The sequence below is a fragment of the Castanea sativa genome, chromosome 1, assembly GCF_040712315.1.
Source record: "Castanea sativa cultivar Marrone di Chiusa Pesio chromosome 1, ASM4071231v1".
Taxonomy (NCBI): domain Eukaryota; kingdom Viridiplantae; phylum Streptophyta; class Magnoliopsida; order Fagales; family Fagaceae; genus Castanea; species Castanea sativa.
The window spans coordinates 88436900-88459998 of record NC_134013.1 but is presented as its reverse complement, the minus strand read 5'-3'; the positions used below and the strand labels follow the sequence as shown (position 1 = coordinate 88459998).

The 23099-nt window shown below is 33.9% G+C and overlaps 2 protein-coding genes and 1 pseudogene across 2 annotated transcripts; 1 reads left to right on the top strand and 2 right to left on the bottom strand.

Annotated features, from left to right (window-relative positions):
- The first annotated feature begins 4723 nt into the window (after positions 1-4723).
- Positions 4724-8672, top strand: LOC142636611 (F-box/kelch-repeat protein At3g06240-like; annotated as a pseudogene).
- On the bottom strand, positions 8632-15742 carry LOC142618643 (ATP phosphoribosyltransferase 2, chloroplastic-like). The gene is made up of 11 exons (XM_075791613.1): positions 15418-15742; positions 15253-15312; positions 14094-14207; positions 12797-12862; positions 12574-12681; positions 12399-12482; positions 10680-10781; positions 10423-10536; positions 10267-10347; positions 9807-9926; positions 8632-9111 (listed from the first exon to the last, which is right to left on the bottom strand). The coding sequence occupies exons 1-11, from the start codon at positions 15631-15633 to the stop codon at positions 9016-9018; spliced, it is 1161 nt and encodes a 386-aa protein (XP_075647728.1). The 5' UTR covers positions 15634-15742; the 3' UTR covers positions 8632-9015.
- A 1000-nt stretch (positions 15743-16742) lies between these two features.
- Positions 16743-21912, bottom strand: LOC142606560 (mediator of RNA polymerase II transcription subunit 22a-like). Its single transcript, XM_075777880.1, has 3 exons — positions 21503-21912; positions 17627-17692; positions 16743-17151 (listed from the first exon to the last, which is right to left on the bottom strand). Exons 1-3 carry the CDS (start codon positions 21683-21685, stop codon positions 16912-16914), a joined length of 489 nt encoding a protein of 162 aa, XP_075633995.1. The 5' UTR covers positions 21686-21912; the 3' UTR covers positions 16743-16911.
- Between the last annotated feature and the right edge of the window lie 1187 nt (positions 21913-23099).

Below are 23099 nucleotides of genomic sequence, written 5' to 3'. Positions count from 1 at the left end.
TGGAAAAATAATCATTTTATATAAAAAAATTAGTAAATGGAAGTAAATGAATTTATCCTAATAATACTTTATATATATATATAAAATACAAATCTAGGCTACTAACCTTGGTTCCATATGTACTGTAATTGAGAAGGTGAGCATATTGCTTTAATGAATGAATAATTTATGATTGATTCTACAATAATTATATTTATGGTAAAATACATCATTCATGTGAAAATATAGAGTACTACTGCTCAATACCCTTTTTTTTTTTTTTGAGAAACACACACACATATATAAGGGAATGTGGATGAGATAAATGAATACACTCATACGCCAATACCAAAACTGCATGCAGCAGTTAGTGTCGCTCAATACCCTAAATAACCTAATAATAGACCTATTATGGAATTGGACACTCATATTTCATAGAGAAAATGTTTAGCCAAAGCCATATAATATCTTTTGAAGGATTTTGGTTACACACAAATATGGATGGCAACAAGGTGGAATGGGGTCAGATTAGGGATGACAAAATTAACTCGTGTGAAAGAGGAAAGACAATTATGAGAGTGCTAAAAGAGAGGAAAAACAAGCGTTTTGAGGATGCTAACAAAAAATGCATAAAAAATTTATGAAAATGATGACTATGATTAAATTTGCCGCAGAGTAAAGTTCAAATTCAAAAGACAATCACCAGAAGCAGTGGGAATTGTTGAGATCCAAAATGAGACATAGGTACCAAATATTGACTTTGATTGAGGACCTATAGCCTCTCTAGATTTCGTTCAAGTTTTCGATGCTTCTTCATATGTATTGGCCTCATCAGAATTACAGGAACTCCACGTCTCCAACATGCTTAAGAGTTTCAACCTCTTGGCCCTTCTCTTTGTGACAATCTTTAGGCTAGCAATTGAATCATTAGTCATTAATACCTCTCAAACTTTGGGGGTAAAGGACTTTGTGGTGGTAACTAAGATGGAAGTCAAAAAGACTAAGGTGGTTCATCAAAATGAGGTTGCTCGTTTGGTTATGGGCATAAAGGGTATGCTTGTTTGGGAGGATTTTAGGGAGGACGAAAAATTAATAGGAGTATAGTGGAAATAAAGTATTTTTAGTAGGTGTTTGGTTGAGAAGGAGGGAGAGAGGAAAAAAGTGGTCGGGCTCAGGTATTTTCTCTTTAACCCACCAAAATGGAAAGATTTTGGGGGAGAAAATTAGGAGGAAAACTCTCACGGTATGGAGCAGACCAAAATACACATATGCAAGTGCACATGGGTTTGTCCTTTCTTTGCCAGCTTAGACTTTTTATTTATCATTTATTATTTCCTTTTCCATCGATTTTTGTCTCTAGGGAGAAAACTAAGAGGAAAACTCTCACAGATGGAGCAGACCAAAATACTTATGTGCAAGTGCACGTGTTTGTCATTTCTTTGGCACTTTTTATTTTATTTTATTTTATTTTTTTGTTCCTTTTCCTTTGATTTTTGTCTCTTCGTCCATTGTACTATCTGTGTTTTATTTTATTTAATCTTTTTGTTTTAAGTTTTTTCCTTTATTATTTTATTCTTCTTCTTTGTTTTATTTTTCTTTTCTTGTACTTCTCTTTATTTATTTATTTATTTTTGGTGCTCATCTTCCTTCTTGCATGTGCTCCTTTAAAAAAAAAATTTGAAGTGTTCATACAATTTTTAATAAAAAATGTGTTACTTTTTGTTTATTTAATGAGGATATAATAGTAAATTTATACTAAATTCATTTTCCATTCTCTCATTTTTCCTCTTAACCTAATAAAATAGTTTTTTATCCCTCCGCTTTATCATCTCTCCAACTAAACACACATGAGGGAAAACTAAATCTTTTCAATCTTTCCACTATTTTCTATTCTCCCACATTTCCACTCCTTCAACCAACCAGATCCTAAAGCTTGAAAACCAAGGAAAATGATGATAACAACAAAGCAATTTTTGGGTTTTTTTTTTTTTTTAATTCAAGAATTCTTTTCTTCTATTTTTTCCAGATGGAGGTGATTATATTGTTGTCCTATTCCGAATTCGGATAGAGTTGTTTATTGAAGCATAGATTTGGATTTAAGATTCAAATCCTCAATTACCTAATTAAAAATAATGATTGTGAAAGAAAGAAAGAAAGAAAGAAAGAGAGAAGCAATAAATTACATTTCATCACCAATTATTATTATTATTACATTAGGCGACAGAATTTATATATCGTTGCTGAATGTTTATATTTGGATACGAAGTATAATTTTGTCACTAGAATTCGTCGCCAAATATGAGTATTGTCACAGTTCGTTTTGACATTTTTTTTTTAGTTGTTGAATGAGAAACTTTTTGGCCTCTTAGAATGTACTTTCTGCATTAATTGAGAGTAGGGGTGTTCACCAAAACACTCAAACTACACGACCACACTCAAACCGACTAAAATCGCCCACAAAATGAAGTAACAGCACTGCAAGTGGTAATGAACCACACCATACCGCACTACATTGTGTGGTATAAAACACGGTTTTATGATAAGAAAACCCCAAAAAATTGCATTGCATCATACTCATATATATTTATTTATTTTATATTAAATATATATTAATAATTTAATATTATATGAAATAAGTGACCAACCTAGTGTTAGTACATTCTGGTTTCATGCTAAAAACAACTTCGTTTTGTTAAATACAAAATCAAAAGTTCAAAAGTTTAAGATTATTTTTTTGTTTTGTATATACTATATATTTTTAATACTTTTAGTTTATTGTCAATCTGTTTTTCTTTTTCTTTTTTTTTTTAATCTTGTATGTATATATTTTTGTGTTAATTTTTGTTTTTTTTTGTTTTTTTGGAGAAACACACACACACATACATATATAGAGGAAGGGGGGTGAGATAAGGGAATACACTCACACGCCAACACCAAAACTGCATGCAACAGTTAGTGTCGTTGAGTAAGTGATAAACTCCTTCTCAATATCACACCTTACTGATGTGGGACAACTCAACACCACTGAGTATCTTTTTTTTTTAGAAACACACACACATATATAGGAGAAGGGAGATGAGATAAGGGAATACACTCACATGCCAACACCAAACTGCATACGGCAGTTAGTGTCGCGGAGCAAGTGTGTGTGTGTGTGTGTGTGTGTTTCTCAAAAAAAAGATACTCAGTGTTATTGAGTTGTCCCATATCGGTAAGGTGTGATATTGAGAAGGGGTTTATTACTTACTCCGCGACACTAACTGCCATATGCAATTTTGGTGTTGGCGTGTGAGTGTATTCCCTTATCTCATCCCCCTTCCCTTATATGTGTGTGTGTGTGTGTGTTTCTTAGAAAAAAAAGATACTCAGTGTTGTTGTGTTACTTTTTTTTGTTACACACACTATATTAAAAATAAATAAAAAAACTTACGGTTATATTGTCATGATTATTAATAGTAAATTAGAAATTGACTATGACATCTTGAAAAATATATCATCTCAAAACCGACCAAACCACGCTTTGTACACCGCACCAAACTGCACATGTGGCCACAAAATTGGGTATAGTGCGGTTATGGTTTTGGTCAATCGCATCGCAAAGTGTGGTGCTTAAAATGACCCAAAACCGCACCGTAAACACCCCTAATTGAGAGTTTAGAGTTTACACAAACCTCAGAATAAAGGGACATAATAATGAATTGTGTTCTTAACAATTTGAGGAGTTGCTTTAGACAGAGCTCAAATTACATCATTGATCAGTGGTTTAATAATGAATGGCTTCTTATTAATTTGAGTAGTTCCTTTGACCACAAATGTTTCACAACATCAACATATCATGTCAAATTAGAGTTTTTTCAAAGCCAAAAAAAAAAAAAGATCAAATTAGGATGGACACACATAAGGGCTTGAAGATGAGTAAATTTGCTTTAAAAAAATAAATAAATAAAAAGTTGTTATACATCAGTGACGAAGCCAGGATTTCAATTCAAGAGAGGAAAAATTTAAAAATAACATGAAAACTTAACCTAAAAAATATTAATTGATATTAATAACCAAATAAATAAAAATTGTAATTGTCATACAAATTCTAATATACGTAAACTATAAATTTTTTTTTCATACCTAGTTCAATACAAAAGATGGGCACAGAGATGTCTTATGAGTTCAGAATCTACATATTAAGACTCAAAATCCAGTAACTGGTGCTACATAAACTGGACAAACCTGCATGTCATAGCAGGTTAAATTGAACCAACCTATTTAAAAACAAGCTGGTTTCGATTGTAAAGGTCAAGACATTTGTTTCATATGAAATACCTAGCTTGTCCATACATTAAAAGATCTTATCAATCCTAGGGGGGGAGAGCTGAACCTTTCAAAAGCTAGTTAATTCTGTAAAATTAGCTATAAGAGAAAGGCTAAACACTAGTCTATGATTAAATATTAATTAGAGTAGCAAATGTTTTAGCTCTGTTTAATCATATGCTAAACACTAGTCTATGTTGATACAGAGCTAAAACATTTGCTACTCTAGTATCATCTTTTTATCCAAAAGGCTAAACACTAGTCTAATGGGAAAATATCAATCCATGCCACAGAATGACACACAAGCCTGAGCTGAAGAACTAACATTTTCCTCGTGACATTGTAAAGAGAGATGGGAAAACCGGCATACGTAACACTACAAATAATTAATATTACATATAGATAATAAAATGGACTAATAAAAAATATAGATAATAAAATGGCTCACCGCTCTCAGTTGTTGTACAGGTCATGGTATGTCATGTTGTTATTCTGGGGCTGCATTTTATTTAAATTTAGTTTTATGTTGCTCACACACTTCACTGGCAGGTTACTGCTAACATTAACATGTGGAGTAGTAGTGCGGGGGAGTGGCCGAGAGAATACTGAGTCAGCCATCATTATCTGGACTGCAGTTTGAGGTGTGCTTTGGAACTCGACTCCACTTTGCTCGATTTCAAAGAGCAAAATCGAGTCTTACAGACTCGATTTGTTAGATTGCTAAATAATTTCAAAACCTTGCTAACTAATGAAATTTTTTGAGGGATTTGATTATTTTGAAAAAAAAAAATCCGTGAAATTCGAAACAAATAAAGGCTTAGGATTTGGCTTTCATTTAGTACTTTATATATTCATTTATTTTAAGAGTTATTTTATGGTACCCATGTTTCTTTAGTGGCTATGGCACCCACCCAAATCTTGGCCATTAAATCTAATGGTTTTTAATCTTGACTGTTTATTTAATTTAAGTGGATACCAATTACCGAGAAGGCCAGTTAACATATATAAATGATCTTGGTTTTAGGTCAGGTGAGTTGTTAACTCTATTTTGTAATTATATTTGGACATATTGTTCCTTGTACTTGTTGTTTGGGTCTTAACTTATATAATACCATTGTTTTGTGTAAAGGATTAAATTTTTTAAATATTGTATTTTAATAGATTCACATCTTGCAGCTTCTTGTCAATTTGCTTGTAGTAGAATGTTGCTAGCAGCCTTTGCTTTGATGTGAGTAAAAAAATAAGGGCACTGCCGAATGTGACAAAAGTAGCTTGTCATTAGTGGGACTAGTCATTAATGTTAATTTGCTGGACAAGTCATTGATGTTATGAATTTGCCATCTGATTCTCTATATTAATTTTCTAAATTAGTGATGCTATTGCTTAATTCTAATTAGCTTTTCATAAGTAGGAGTTAACCTCATGAAATGGTCATCTCTTTCATGCAACCCTTTTTTGGGATATAAGCATCCAACCTAAACTCATAGCTATTTTATCCTTATAATTTAAAAATTATCAATTATCTAATTATAGTTGATAATTAGATTGAAGTCCATGTAAAAAGATAACATCTAGAATGCATATGCACATACAATTGAAGTCCATGTAACAAGGTCAAGCTCTAAAACAGAGCTGAAACACTAATATGCACCCACAATCATTTACATTATTCTTTCAAATGGTAAGAAACCTCTCAGAGGTTAATTATATCCCTTTTTTAACCATGCTGTTGTTTACTTGACTTTTTTTTTAATAATAAACTTATTATATATGATTTTGAACTTGATATTATCAAGTTGAGCTAGATAAGCTAAAGTTCTTGAGTAATTATAGTTATTTAAATAATAACTAAATATCTAAGGCTCTATGCAAAGAGATATGCTCTTACGAACATCTCTGTTTTTTTTAAAGCACTAATAGTTATACCATTCAAATACATATGTGATGCAATGCAGGGGCACAACCAACAACTTTTACAAAGCCAGGACAGCACACAATACCCCAAATTAACACACAACTTTGTATAGGATGGACCCTTTCATTTTGCTGCTACCTGCCATTTTGCTTCTAATGAGTTGCGGGTTTAATTTGTTACTTTTTGAATTGTTAGGGTTTAATACTTTTGAAACTATAAATTTTAATTTGTTACATTTCTAATTACTAGGTTTAAAATATTACTATTTAATTTTTTTTTTCTTTCTCTATATATATTGAATATAGAGAGCCCAGGACTTGAACTGAAGCGTGCAGATTTGCAAGGCACGGCCACAAAGCTTTACGATCCCAAATGATCTCGTCAAAGACAAGGCTGACCCAAGAAAATTTGGAGCCTAAGGCGAAAATTTTATATGGGGCCTTTTTATATGTACACATTAATTAAATAAAAGTATATAATACTAATTAAATTAAGATTAATTTGATGTAAACATAAAACTATAAGGATAATTTTATATAGAGGATTGAATATCATAGTTGAACCATAAATTTAAACAAAAAGAACTAAAAAAATATTATCTTTTTAAAAGATAAACTTACCTTAACTTGGATATATGACTATGCATAGTTAAGTATAGTTGTAATCTAAATTTTAATTTTATATATTCTTTTTAAGAAAAAGAGATAGATATTATTTGGTGTGTGGCTTTGTTGGAGATTAGTTTACAAAAATTAAAATCTCAAACTATTAGAGGAGATTAGTCATCATTGATAATTTACCACATTTGCAGCATCTTTTTTGAAACATTTTGGGGTTTCAATTGGTTTAAATTTCTATTGGTCTCCTATTTTGGAAGCCTTATTAGAAATGAAAAAAAAAATACTAAAGATATTACAAAATTTTCACAATATAATATTAGTAATTGATAAATTTCAACAACTTAATTTATTTGTATTTGAATTATTACATTTTTATGTGATAGGTGATATGTCAATTAAACCTATAGTAAAATTTATGATATCTTTAGCATCACTCTTAAAAAAAAGTATCAATTATTTAAAAAATGTTATATTTTTATAAAATTTTGGGCCTTTTGCGATGGGAGATGGGGCCTTTTTTTAATAGCGAATTTTTTATTTTGTTGTGGGGCCTTAGGCCCAAGCCTAAGTTGCCTAGGCCTTGGGCCGGCCCTGGTCGAGAACATACTTTCAAGACTACCAGTGAAGTCTCTTATGCGATTCAAGTGTGTATCCAAAGTAGGACACTTTTATCAATAGTCGCCAATTCGCTAAATCCCATTTTCAGAGAGCATCTCAAAACCCTAGCTGCATTAACGGTCCTTGTTTTTAGTGACAATTGTGTTTTATCATTAGGTTATGAAGCACTATTTCAAACCTGTGTTTATGGTCAACCAGTTGATGTTGATTTTCAAGGTTTTCCATTGTGAGGTGAAGAATATGTTGAGACAAGTCTTCTTTGGGTCAGTGTGTGGGTCTCACAAAACAGTAGAAATAATTGAGTGATGTGAAGTGAAAACAGTTGCCAAACAAGTAGATATTAAGAAAGTAGGGTATTTTAAGTGAGTGATGAATGACGAAAATTGAATAAATAGTGATAGGTGATTAAAAAAAAAAAAAAAAACCAAACAGGGCCTTGGCTTCTTGCAATGGCTTGGTATGTATTGAATTATATATAATAGGTGCAAACGTACATCTGAATATTTGGATTGGAACCCATCTGCCAAAAGTTATCAAAATATATCAAGACCAACATCAACACCTGATTCAATGTCTTGTTGGTTTTACCGTTTTGGTTTTGGCTATGATTATTCCACTGATAGTAAGGCCCTACCAGATTTTCCCTTTTGATATAAAAAGGATTGAGATCTTTTCATTCAAGACCTTTACTTGGAAGACAATTCTGGTGGATGTGGACAATATTTATAACTACAGTGTTCCATTGATCCCAAAGACTACCTACTGCAATGGGGCAATTTATTGGAGGGCTAGGAAATATGTGAAGCCGTCATTCATTTATTTTGACTTAGCAGAGGAGATATTTCATAAGCTACCATGGCCCGAATCTGTTTTGTACTGCATAGGTTACGTATCATCAGGAAAACGTTTCTATACATCAGGTTTATGGGAGTAAAGGACTTTTGGAGAACACCTGTGTCTATCTGTGCGCACCGGCAAATCCCGCAAAAACTTGTGCGTTCAGCTATGAGTGATGAAGGAATCTTGGACTAGATTGGCGACCATTCCATATATGGGCACTTGTTTGTGGCCTATGTGCGCGTCAAAGAATGGTGAAAAGGGTTGGAATGAGTTTAGAACGCTATTACAAATTGATAGAATACAATTTGACAGATTACACCTATACAGGTATATTATATGATCCCAAGCCGAAAATGGAAGCAGCTACATATGTGGAAAGCCTTTATCTGCAATGATCGGCTTGATGTGGGAGTGAGAATAATTACGATGAAACAGTAACCCAATCATGTCCACGAGTGAGCTACAACAACCAAATAAAGTACAACTAGTACTATGCCTGTGCAACATACGTTACAGATCAATACACAAAATATATGTAAACTAAAAAAAAAAAGTCACTAATATAAATTAATATAAAAAAAAAAAAAAAAAAAAAGAGAACAAATATTGCTTGAAAAAACTCATGACTAAAGTACATCGTGTATGATCAAGTCTGCCTTCTAGCTGGGACGAGCTCAAAAAACTCCGATGCAAACAACATAGCTGCAATAACATGCTCAACGCATTTACTACAATGGACTAAAGTCCAAGTTTTCTGAGAAGCTCGCGCCATCTTGGAGTCTCTTCATCAAAAATGTAGGTCAAAGGAGAAACAAGAACTCCACTGCCTCCAACCTGCATCAGCCAATATCCAAACAATTAAGTTTGCAGGTGGATTTCTGGACGGGGAAACTCAATTTAATGTGGAACCAGATAAAAAAATCCCTAGAGAGATGAGAGATGCCAGAAAATAGTGTCCTTGTTTTTTAACATATATTATATAGTTTAATACAAAAGATGGGCACAGAGATTTCTTATGAGTTCAGAATCTACACGTTAAGACACAAAACTCAGTAACTGGTGCTACATAAACTGGACAAACCTGCATGTCATACCAGGTTAAGTTGAACCAACCTGTTTAAAAACAAGCTGGTTTCAATTGTAAAGGTCAAGACAGTTGTTTCTTATGATATACCTAGCTTGTCCATACATTAAAAGATCTTATCAATCCTAGGGGGGGAGAGGTGAACCTTTCAAAAGCTGGTTAATTCTGTAAAATTATCCATCAGAGAAAGAGCAGATACCTTACAGAGCTAAAACATTTGCTACGCTAGTATCATCTTTTAATCCAAAAGGCTAAACACTAGTCTAATGGGAAAATATCAATCCAAGCCACAGAATGGCACACAAGCCTGAGCCAAAGAACTAACATTTTCCTCATGACACGTAAGGAGAGACGGAAAAACAAGCATACGTAACATTACAAATAATTAAAATTAATTAGAGATAATAAAATGAACTTGTAAAAAAAAGATAATAAAAAGGCTCACCGCTCTCAGTTGTTGTACAGACTTGTACAATGCCTTTTTGGGTACACATATGACTATGGCAAAGTAATCTGAGACTACCTTCCCATCACATTTACGAAATACTGGACTTACAGTAGGTCCCTGCACATATATAACGGATTAAGAAAAGCTCCTGAAATTCAGGAATGGTGATTAAAAATCCAAATCATGATTTGTGATTCACTCATCCAAATATGAAAACTAACAATGGGAAACCTTGAGGGCGATTGAGGGCTTTGCTTCTTACTTTCTTTTGGAAATTTTAGATCTTAGATTTTTTTTTTTTTTTATGTGTTCTTAGATTTCTTTGTGCCTCTCTTTATACTTCCAGTGTACTAGGGCTAGAGCCTTTCCATTTTAAATTTTTTTATAACTTAAAAAAAAACATTGGGGAAAACTTAGTTGGGAGAAGAAAAGTGATTGATTTTATTCCAAAGCACACCTGCAGTCCAGATAATGATGGCTGACTCAGTATTCTCTCAGCCACTTCCTCCGCACTACTTCCCCTCATGTTTGCAGTAACCTGCCAGTTAAGTGTGTAAGCAACATAAAACTAAATTTAAATAAAATGCAGCCCCAGAAGAAGAACATGACATACCGTGAACTGACCAACAGCCCTCAAATGTGCCTCCAATCTTTCAAGAATCTCATGTGTTATGTCCAATGCACCTTTCCTCTGGATCAATGCTTTCCGGCTTGCAACAAGAACAGCCTGAAGAATGTTGCAAGAAAAGATGTGATAAAGACAAAATGCAAAATTAACCGTTTCACAAAAGCAGTTGCCTGAAGTCCCTCTTTTAATAGCATTCTAGAAACTACAAAATCTGATGCTTGGCAAGGTCCAAGATAGCTAACCTGGCTTTCCAACACAATTCCGCCTTCAATTTCTTTCAAGTTGTTTTCTTTCAGTGTTGTTCCACTACTCACAAGGTCCAAAATTGCATCAGCTATGCCCATCTGAATTTACAGTAAAGACAAGTGGTCTATATAAAATTCATGTGGAGATAGCATGTATCTATTAAGCAGTCAGCTACACTTGACAACACCATTATCCAATACAAAATTTCCATTTTAACTAGTGACATCATTATCCAAAACATGAATGTCTTAAACCAAAAGGCAACATATTCCACGGGAATTATTATGTAACAAAATGAATTATTTTATTCATATTTATATTTTAATTGCTTTACATACAGAAATGTCACCCAAGACCCACAACTTTCCTTCAGAAGCCATTGCGTACAGCTCTATGTTATGACAACTTTAACCAATTGGATATTTGAAGTGCTGAATCTGTGTCGTTTGTTATCCACAGCTCGTCGAAGCATTCAGGATTTTTAATTTAGGACATATTTATCAACATTTTAGTGAGCATTATGCTCATCACCTAAAAACAACAAAAGAAAGAATGATGGGTAAAGAGGAAAAGGGTCATCGTTTTTTTTTTTTTTTTTGGATTGGTAATAAATGCTTTATTGAGAAGAGTACATCGTGTTCACAATAGTGAACAAAATGTACTTGAAGGGTCATCGTTTTTTCTTTCTCTAAGAAGAAGAAGTGGAGAGAATTCAGGGGAAGACAAGTAAGGTGTCCAACAAAAATCGATTATTTCAAGGTTTCTTACCATTTTTATTTTATTTTATTATAAAACTAACAGAAGTCAAAGTAGAAAAGTAGCCAAGCTCAGTCACGCGGGCTTGGGATCCAGTCTAGGGTGCATTATGGTGGGTTTAAAGAGTTACCAGTCGAAAACAAAACAAAACTAAAAAAAGAAGTGGAAAGTAGCTTCTAAATTGCACTATACAACTGTATCCTTTCATATTAATTAAGGCCAGCTATGCATTCACTCCACAACCCTCCTCAAAAGGAAAAAAGCCATATTTTCCTTTTAAGAAACCTGTGAAGCCAACAATTTGGACTCCTCTGTTGGAGACTGCCTTCCCCGCTGCATAGCTCACTTAGTAGTGGTTTCAGTGAATGAGCTAGGCTATTTCTATTTCAGTCACCCATCTTAGCTTCTATTTCTATTTTAGTTGTGCTTCTATCCATTTTTTATTCATTCTCTCAATTTCTTGCTGTGCCTTTTTATGAACTAGACCAACCTCCCCCAACCCTCCCATCCCCACCCAAAAAAAAAAAAATCCATACTAGCTTTATTATTGTTTCCATTCTTATCATCTCTCAAAAAAATTATGTCTCTAAGCAAGGGGGGAAATGAAAAGAGATTGTCCAGTGCTGTATACAGAACTGACAATCAAACAATTTATCTCATCAACCATTATTCTGGTAAAACAGTAGAGAATATAAATAATTAGATAACCAAAATAAGAAAAGAATATTAAGAATATGTTAATAACAAATAAACTGACTAGCAGGGTGATCAATATTCTGGATCAAAAGAAATTCTAAGCCTCTTCCCTGAGAACAACATGCATTGTGCTAATATATGACAAGGGACTAGATCAACTATCTCAATGGACAGCAACAATTCAGTTCTAAATTGAGGAAAATGAAAATAGAAAAAAGAAACAAAGATATCTGCAAATCATAGAGAAAGAATGCATTTCTCACCGCAGGAGCTGCCTCCAATGCTCCATCAGCAGTTGAAAAAGTCACATACTTTAGTCCATTTTCTTTCATAAATTTAGGACCTAGCTGCGCAGAAGGATAGGCGCAAAAATGAAAATGTTACCAAAAAAAAAAACTGAACTTTTCATAATATAATAAAATGAAACACAGATCATACGTAGGTGAATCCAGTAGCGACTCGCAGAGGCTTTTCAGCAGTCCATTGAGGCATTTGTGCTAGCTCTTTTAGAGAATTTATGTTCTCAAAAATCCCATATTTGGGAATCTGAAAGGGCAAAGGATATACCAAGATTGTTATGATTGGTGATATACCAAGATTATTAACAGTAAAATTTATGAGATAAGCAGTAAGTTTCAGCTGGTTATCTGCAAGAACTTACAGCCAGTGATAAATGGCAGTCCCCATACTCAAGAGCATCATGAACAAGGATAAGATCCTCGTTCCCCTGACAACAGGAACAAAAATGAAGAACTTTTAATGGTAATGCACTTCCTCATACCAATCCTTGATAAGTAAACAAGGACTCTTTTTTTTTTTTTTAATAAGTAATAGAATTTCATTAAAAAAAGGAGCAAAAATAAAAGCACTATCCTAGTACACAGGGTATACGCAAGAAACAAGGAAATTTTGCTAGTTAAATTTCAAAACGAGTCCATGATCTGCTGCTAATTGCAACTCTTCCCTTTAATAAAAGTATCAGACCCTTTACTAACAATCCACCTCTATGAGTATGGCAGAGCATCTACCAGCTAATTACAGGATGCCATTGCATTTATGTGCCTATAACCCCCAATATGGAGGGTCTTGGAAGCATTCTGCCTATTTTCCAAGGTGTAAACTACGTGCACAAGTTTCTATTGAGGTAATGACAAAGGGAGGAATGCTTCACATAATTAGAGTGTTCATTGGATGCACGTGTGTGTGTTTAAGAGATTAAATTCTTCCCTGAAACAAATCTTACAATTTTGCTATGGGTTCTAAGCCATGCTTGAGTATCTAACCCCCATTTTTTTATGAATAAGCAAATTTATATTTCAAGGAAATACATCAGATCAGTACAATGACACTATAGAAGCACAGCTGGAACAGCCAGAAACACAGAAAAAACACAGTAACACATAGCAGAGAGCAAAAGAAAGTGACAAAGCATGCTTGAGTATCTAACCTTATATGGCCATTTTGAATTACTCCAGATAGTAGCATTGAGTACTCAACTTAATAGGCATTCTAAATAACTTTTGTAACATTGAGTATCCAATCTTAATGATTTATAGATCATTGATTCAGAAGATGTCATAAACTAGGTTAGGATCAAACATCCAATACAAACCTAAACTTCAAATTTTTTTTTATTTAATATATATATATACACACACACACTTGTGCACACTCTACAAGCATTTTCCTCATCAAAGTAAAGGATACTTTTTCAAACGTATGGCCTTCAAACTAACAACAGAGAGAGAGAGAGAGAGAGAGTGAAAAACTTCTAAATGAATATACTGGTAGGAAAATTACTCTTAAGGAAGAAAGGGGAAGGCATTTCAGTTTTTACTTTTCAACTTATAAAGCAAAATATTGTCACTATGCCCATATATGTGTAAACATCAAAAGAACACCCAGGGACCCAATTACCCAAATAATGCACCAGAAACAGTTCATAACTTAATGCTTACCTGGCCATATTCACTGATTGTATCAAAACCCACAATACCAAGGTCTAGATCTCCAGAGACCAATTTCCGAACAATGTCTTTTGGCCGCTGAAACCAAACTTCCAAATTGGCAAGCTGTAAAACACATGGGTATTAAAAAATTTGGCTACAGAATGTATCTAGGATTAACTATTTATATTATTGGTCAGTCACATAGGCATCCAATGGGCTTGAACCCAGGAAATACCATCATAACTGATTGACCTATGAATTATTGGAGTACATAATAACACAAACATGCGACAATTTTTTTAAAAGCTTCCTATACATGTCTTTTCCATTTCCATTGTCAGCTTTTCCAGCAACTCATACAAAATAATTCAAGCAATATGACACATGCCCCACTGTACTTGCCCAAAGACGCTAGTTCATATTACTGCATTGGGCAGCATTATATTTTGAGCAAACATCTAAGAATTTTTCATATATAGATTAATTTTTTCTTAGTTCATTTATTTATAAACTAAACCAAACACACTAAACATGGCTAAAGTTGGGCATGACTCAAGTCAGATTAATTGAGTCAAATGACACTAGTAAGGAGACTGCTACTACTTGTTGTAAAAAGGAAGGGAAAATCAACTGGGAATGCAATCACAGCATTCTTTACTTAAACAAGTGTCAGACTCAAAACCAGTTACTTATAAAGTATCAGTTAGAACAAATGAGTAAAATCAATCTCAGCATTCCTTCAGAATTATCACTGATTCCTGATTTTCAACAACAAAATGTCATTTCTAAGGCCAAAAAACTAATTTTGATCGCGTTTAGTCCCTAGCAAATTAAATTTGATTGCTTTAAGTCTCTAAAAAAAATTAATAGTTATCGATTTTAGTCCCTAAAAAACATAACCTAATCATTTATAGTCCCTAACATGCTTAAAGTAACTGTTTTTTTGTCCCTAACAAGCTTAAAATGATTGTTTTTAGTCCCAAAAACTTAAATAGATTGCTTTTAATCCCTCATAAACTTGAAATGATCAATTTTTAGTGTGGTCAGTTCTTAGTCCCTAATAAACTTGAAATTATTCTCTAGAAAACCAAAATCGCTCATGCAATATTTAAGCCTATTTCTAATTCTCACAATTGCAATTCACAAAAAAAGTAACGTTTTCGCATACCTGAGAAATTTGCGCAACATATTGTCGCGGATTCACTTGTTTCACAGACAATTGACAATCCTTTCACACAAACAAAACAAAAAGTTATTAAGAAATTTCAATGCAATGCAATTTTCTCCGGAACCAAACAGAGAGTTAAAAAAAAAAAAAAAAAACAATGCGTACTTTGAGAAGATCTAGTGTATCGGAGGCCATGCGGCCTTTGCTAGGGAGACCGAACCGTATCTCGGTTCGCTGGGGGACCCGAGCGTCGAGCACCGGTCCGTTCACCAGCGTCACGTGGGACTGCTGCGACGGAGCGCAGCACACCAAAACGGTGCGTTTGAAGGAGAATGAAGGCGTTGTGCCTGAGAGGCATGGCTGGAGCATCGACATGGACATTGCTTTTTCGCTTTGCTAGAGCTCGAGCTCTGTGTGTGCGTGTGACAGTGTTTGAAAGAGAGAGAGAGAAATGATTGAAACGCCGCCGCTTTTAGAGGAAAAATAGGCAGAAATAAATAAGAAAATATTTTTTGAGGTATATACACTGAACCTGTGATGTGTGTGGGGTTTGGATTCATTGACACTACAAAAGTACCAACTCAAGATATCACTAGTTTTTTTAAGTTTATCCTTGTGGAGAAAAAAATACACTTTGTCGGTGGGATAGGTTCATTTACTTATTTAAATATGGTTTATCTCTTGTATTATCTTTTCAAGTTGCGTCAATATAGGGTCCGTTTGAATACAGCTGAAAATTAAAAATTGAAAATATTATAACAAAATAATTTTTAAATTTGTGAATAGTGGTACGGATCTCATTTTTAATATTTTTTTCTAAATAAAGTGCTTGTGGGTCTCATAAACAGTACATAAACAGTACTGCTACAGTGCGTAAACAGTGCAATTAGTCTCCCGCATAGTGAAATAATGTGCATAAACAGTACCGTTTACTGTTCATGCACGTTGAAAAAAAAAAAAAGTTACAAAACGGCAGAATCTGAAAACGTGGCAACAATAATTTGTATCCAAACTAAGCTTTTATTTTTTTCGTCTTTTATTTGATGAAAATTGTTGACTTGACAAATAACAAAATAATAATAATAATAATAATTTCCGTTGATATAACAATAAACTAATTTTTTATTTTGGCCGTTTGTTATGTTGTCAATTTTCATCAAAGAGATAACTGTACAGACTAAATTCACACAACATTAAAATGTTAGGAACCAAATTAATACAATTGAAAGATTATAGACTAAATTAAAATATGATTTAAAGGATATGAACTAAATATTTAGTTTATATTTTAATTATTTTCTATAGCTAGTTTTGCATATGCCTTTAACAAATAAACTACTTTTTTTTTTATTGAAACAAATAACCTACTATATATGGGTTCTAATTAACTCAATTGGTAAAACTTTTTTGAATTAAATTATCACTATTAAAAAAAAAAAAAAAAAGCCTAACTAACTCTTAAAAAAAAATTTGGCTCAGAGCATCCAAACTAACATGAATTATGTTACATTGATAGAAAACACATGTAAGGCTACATTTGTTTTTTCAAATGATTCAAAACTGATCGGATCAAATTGGTAAACTAAAGTAGAACTAGAAATCGCAGTACTTAAGAGTAGAATCAAATGGTGATTAGCATGCTTCTCTTATGCCACCCATTCACAACTGCGGAGTATCACAAGCCCTATCTGCCGAAGAAAAATAATGCAATTCAAGCTCCTTGAGGCTGGCAGCTGCCTCCTCTCCAATTCTTGCCAACATGTGGTCTGTCTTCTCTGCCTGTTGATTAAACTCAGCTGTTCTTTGCTCCACATGGTCATTAAGGGATGCAAATCCGGAGAAGATTGCGGTTTGCTTAAGCTCTGATACCAACTTAAGCAGAGAGTCAGCTGTCTGAACCTATAATTGAAGATGTTGGTGTTCAGTAACTAAAATAGAATAAGGCTTAGATAGTCTTAACAGTAAAGATAATAATAATAAAATTTAAAAAATCCAAACTTCTAATCCATTATCAACAACCTTATTTTTAGCAGTATCTCATTATCTCGGTGAAAAGAAAAGAAAAAAATCTATATAAACTCGTATCGTCTAAGACATTCAATAGCTCAATGGGAGATGCATCCTTGAGTTCTTCAATTTTTTATGGGCAAGTGTTTGGCTTTGTGGTGCGTGGAATCTCTCTAAATCCCTTAAAAAGGATGTGCAAAAAAGAAACTCACAAATTGCATCCCAAACTTTCCTTTTGCATCACAACAATCTTTCCATGATCTAAATCTAAAAATAGATGAATGAGATTTCAATTTTAAACCATATACACATGTCTTCATTCTTGTGCATGCTCGCACGAGTGAGAGAGAGCTGTAACCGTTCTTACCATTCTAGCTGCACGCATCTCCATCATGAAAGCTTCTTGTGAATTTCTGACAGGAAGATCATTCACCTACATTAAGCAAGGTTCCATGAAAATAATCACATTAAACAAAACTTCTAAGAATATATATGTTAAAATTTTCAGCAATAATTAAAATAAACCAAAAGCTCAGGCGACTTCCTTAGAAAAACCAATTAACCCTTCAAAGATCACTTGCCTCTTTTATTTACATCATACAGCAATATAAACAATCAGGTTCTAGATCTAAACTACTCAACTCTGGTATATTTGGATGGGTTCTTAATTGTTCGTCTAATTTTCACATTTTAAAAGGCAAGTTTGTTAAGAAGCACTTCCCACAATTTGAAAAGGCCTTATGCCCCTATAGCCCCCTTTCCTGATTTTACACCTTGGCAATGATAGGGAAGAAGGTTCCCTTCCATTCTAGAGATTAAAAAATTATAATTAATTAATAGCAATTAGTAGGTATAAGGTTCCCTTCCCTTCTAGAGACTAAATGATCCTCACTGATCCCAGAGACAAGGTGGCACCCACCAAATGTAACAAAACATCAAAATACAAAGTTCTAGCTTCAATCCAACTTCAAGAGCTAGTTAACAACAACATCAGTAACCATGTTCACTCAATCAAGGCAATGAACTAGTTGGCGCAAAAAGCCAAAGTTCAAACTGTGCAAGCACTGGCTGGGAGGTGATTATCTGCAAAGGCTTCTTTCCCTTTTACCAATAAGCAAGAAGATTTCCTTGGTAATGAGTTAGCCCATTGTTTCCTTATCAAAGTGCAGGCAATGCAGTAGTGATAGAATGAATTAAATGAAAATGCCCATGCCTACTTGCTTCACTTGAAACTATGTGTTCTTAGATCTTTGTTTGATTGGTTGAGGAATATTAGGGATGTTTGTTGTTCTCTTTTAGAGCTCTTAGATCTTTTTAATTTTAGGTCTTAATTTGTTGGGTTGCGCTTGCATACTTCTCATGTATTTAGGCTTCGCCCTATTTCTTTTAAATATAATTTTATTACTTATTAAAAAATTTAAGAGAGTGCAAGAACTTCCATGGGAAGTAATCGTAGCTAAATATGATCTTTTAGCAGATGAATGAATTGAAATTTTGAGTTTTGTTGAGTTTTATTCCACCTGTTTTTTTTTTTTTTTTTTTGGTAAGTAATACAATATGTTGATATCAAAAAGGAAACACCCTAGTACACAAGAAGTGAACCAGGGGACAACAAATCAAATACAAAAATTGCACGATTCTAGGAAATCAATAAAAGAAGGGAATGAATGGTTTTGCAACGCAAACAACCAATCCAATAAAGTTCTAAGAAAGAAAAGCTTGAGGTCCAGAATAAATCTCTCAATATCTTCAAAACAACGACTATTTATCTCCCTCCAAAGACACCATATTAAGCCATGAGGAACAATGGACCATATATAACCATTTCGGTGACAACCAAAGCTGCAAAGCTCAAAGCTCGAAGCCCCAAGTCTCCAACACTATTTTTCTCAAAAGCTAAGCTCATTCAAAGCAGCATGCCTTAGGCGCGCTTTTTTGCACTTTTTTAAGCTCAAAGCGAGCTGTTTGGAGCTTTTTTTATATTTTTCAAAAAAATAAACCAAAACTGAATTAAATCTATAGGATCTTAACATTATTGAGATAAACCACTGATTGGCATATTTTTAGGGTAATTTACTTATCAAAAAAAAAATTTGAGTATAACTTGTCCAAAAACCCAACCCACAACCTCCAAATTCTTCTCTATTTTTATTTTTTCTCCTTGAAATAGTAACCCACCTAACTACTTCTTATTCTATTTTTTAACCTTTTGGATATCTGCTTGGTACCAATTATCATGTTGCAACGTCCTCGTATTCTTAGCTCATTCATGAAAAAAAAAGTATGATATAGAATATGTGGTAATTGTTTAGTTACTTTAGTGGTTGATGTTGAACATAGCAAGACTAATTCTTATAGAGTTATAGTCATTAAGAGATTAAATTATTAACTAATGGGGTAAAATACTATTTTGGTCCCTAAATTTTAATGAAAGTTTGTTTTTCGTCCCTAAACTTTAAAATTTTCTTTTTTCATCCCTAAACTTTGTAAAGAGTTTTTTCAATAGTTTAGAGACACAAATAGGAATGAAAAAAGAACTTTTTCCAATAGTTTAGGGATGAAAAACAAACTTTTAGTAAAGTTTAAGAACATAAATAAAACATTTTCAATAGTTTAGGGATGAAAGACACACTTTTCAATAGTTTAAGAATGAAAAAAGAACTTTTTAAAGTTTAGGGATGGAAAACAAACTTTTGTTAAAACTTAGGGACCAAAGTAGTATTTTACCCCAACTAATATTACTAATTAGTCATAGGGCAATATGGATATAGGAAATTTAAGAAAGATATTACATGGAAGTACTCATATCTAGCTTATCCAAAAAAATAAAATGACTTGAGTTGCAATTTTTGTGTTAAAATTGCAAAAGTAGGGCTTATCTAAATGTTATATGAATTATATTAAAAAAAAATTATTTCAATTTATATGAGAATTTGATCATTTGATTGTTGCATTTCTCATTAATAATTATTTTTTTAAAATGTGCACTTCACTTCAATCAGGTGCGCACTTGCGCTGTGTGCTTTGCGCCTAGGATCCAAGAAGCCTATGCGCTTAAGTGCACCCCTCGCTTTTACCAACATTGTATTCCACTCCCTCCCCTTCCCCTCTTTCTTTCTTTCCTTCTTTCTCAATTCTCTCTTGCTGACATTCTCAAATCCACTCTGCCCCCCTTGCTAAAGTTCTCAGCATTCTTATCTTATCTATTTCCTAACAGACTTAATCTGATATCCAACCAAATCAGTTTATTTCTCCCCACTTCATATCCTGTCTCTTTCCCAAATCTTCCCCTCTTGATTCCCACCACCACCACCCCCCCTAGTAACACAGCCTTGTAATCCTAAAGTATCTAAGGCTTTCAATCATCAAGTGACCTCCTAGATAAGTTGATATTGGGTAATATGGGATCTATGATAGGTGAGAATGGTCCGTATAATTGATTAAGCTGCCAAATGGTTTGTACCTTTACTCTAAACAATAAAGATAGGTGATTTATGAAAATGGCTAGGACATCTTAATTTTAATATTTAATTATTAAACAACTATTCAACACAAAACAAAAGCTTCCATTAAAAATGACATGTTGATACCAATGATGGGCACAAGCTATGCTACCGAGGCTAAGGATGATGGGAACAACCATTTGTTCAAATCTTAGTAAAGATAAGAAGAAAACCACAAGATAAGGCTAGTCAGTTCAATCTGTTAAACTACCACTTAGTACCAAAACTTCATGCTGATAGGAAATGGCGAATTTAACCACTTGACCATTATCCTAACACTCCCTCTTGGGTGTGAGCCCACCTTTAGTCGGAAATTAGCCTATTTCTGGCCACCTATATTCTACTTCCCTCCACTCCCCCTTTCTCCCCACTCAATCCAAACGGACTAGAAATATGATGTAAAGTCTGAAAAACTACTTTGATACCTTATTAAACCACCCCCTTTAGTCTGAAAAACTTAAGCCAATAAAGCATGATAAATTTAATCACTAACCATCATTCTAATACAAACAACGCATGTGTTAAAAAGAAAAAGCATGCAACCATTTGTGTAATTTGTTGTGGTCCTAGCATTTTTCGATACAAATTCTTGGTGAAATGTAATAACTCAATTAAGCAATTTAACATTTGAGTGTAGCACAGGTTTCCATGGAGGATCCAAAAGATTTGTCCAATAAGAGCCACAAAGACTTAAAATTTTAATAACCCAATTAGAAAAAGCTTAGCAAATATTTGAATACCCGTGAGACATTGACGAGGTGGGTGAAGTTGTCAACGATGCTGCCAATGTCGGCTTCGACTCTTTGTAGTAATGTCTTCTGCTTCTGAGCTGCCGCTGCCGCTGCTGCTGCGGTGGGTCCACTTCCGCCACCGCTACTCCCACTTCCGCCTCCACCCACTCCACCTGCTCCGCCTTTATTCATTCTCTCTCTCTCTCTCTCTCTCTGGGCACTCTCACAAATAGAGGTCAACAGCAAAGAGGAACGATGTTAGAGTGGAAGGGACGATTTCGACCTAGGCAGTGGAGCGGCGGGGGTGGACAAGCACAGCGGAGGAAGGCGAGGACGATAGTGGCAATGGAGGCACGCCGCCGATTGATTTCCTCTCTCTCTCTCTCGGGTCTGTGTGGGACTATGGGTTGAGTTTGGTTTGGGAAGAAATCGGGTCAGTCTATGTGGAGAGATATTTTAGGAGAGAAAAACAGATAAAATAATACTAGTAAAGAAAGATTAAAGTAATAATGAAAAAAATTATATTTACAACATGAGAAATGTTATATTCACAATATTTTTATAATAAATTTTAAGTGATAGGTTATAATTTTTCAAAAAAAGTTATAGGTTGTTACTGGTTGTTATTGTTGGGGCAAAAAAGTAATTTCAGTGGTAGGTTCAAATTTGAACTAGTAACAACTAACCACCTATGATTCGTTGTGAAAATATTGTAAAAATATTGTAGATGTAACACTATTCTTAAAAAATAGGTAAACAAAATACTAATATTGGTTGCTTTCCAAACCATGTGAAAATTTGGCTAAATTACTTAAGATGGTCTAATATTAATCCCTATTTGGTTTTGGGGGGGGGGGGGGGGGGGGGTGGTTTGGATTCATTTTATCATTTCATTTTCTGAATTCATTTTTTCTTTATCAAATCTTGTATTTATTTTCTTTACCCATCCATTTCATGTTTGGCATTATTTTCTGGTCTAGTTTTTTTTTTTTTTTTTTTTTTTTTTCACTTTATTTTTTTACAATTAAAAATTCAACATAATCGAGAAAGAGTGTGTTTTTTTATGGGATAAGTTAATGTTAGTGGGATCCACAGATATGGTTTTTTACGAAAATGCAATTGTTTTCATTCTTAAGAAAATGAAAATACCAAAAAATTGTATTCAAATCCTTTTTTTTTTAATACTGAAAATGAAAACTGATAGTGAACAAAAAAACTAACCTATCTCTAATTTGTCCGTCAAGTCGCCCAAGGAAGGATCATCCACCCAGAATATTGTACATTCAAGGTCGTCCAAGACCAAAAGGGTTGTCTAAGACCAGAGGGGTTGTCTAAGGCCAGAAAGGTCGTCTAAGACCAGAGGAATCGTTCAAGGCCAAAGGGGTCGTCTAAGGCCAAAAGGGTCATCCAAGACCAGAAGGGTCCATTAAGACCAAAAGGGTCGTCCAAGGCTAGAGGAGTCGTCTAAGGCCAGAAGGGTCATCTAAGACCAGAAGGGTCCTCTAAGACCAAAAGGGTTGTCAAAGACCAGAAGAATTGTCCAAGACTAGAAGGGTCCTCTAAGACCAAAAGGGTCTTCCAAGACCAGAAGGGTCATCCAAGACTA

Coding starts and splice junctions, on each gene's coding strand:
- LOC142618643 (XM_075791613.1), bottom strand. CDS start 15,633: ATGTCCATGTCGATGCTCCAGCCATGCCTCTCAGGCACAACGCCTTCA. Junction 12,682..12,796: donor ACTGCCATTTATCACTGGCT/GTAAGTTCTTGC, acceptor TTGCCCTTTCAG/ATTCCCAAATATGGGATTTT. Junction 9,112..9,806: donor CTGTACAACAACTGAGAGCG/GTGAGCCTTTTT, acceptor TGGCTGATGCAG/GTTGGAGGCAGTGGAGTTCT.
- LOC142606560 (XM_075777880.1), bottom strand. CDS start 21,685: ATGAATAAAGGCGGAGCAGGTGGAGTGGGTGGAGGCGGAAGTGGGAGT. Junction 17,693..21,502: donor ACCTCGTCAATGTCTCACGG/GTATTCAAATAT, acceptor TGCTTAATGTAG/GTGAATGATCTTCCTGTCAG. Junction 17,152..17,626: donor AGATGCGTGCAGCTAGAATG/GTAAGAACGGTT, acceptor CTTCAATTATAG/GTTCAGACAGCTGACTCTCT.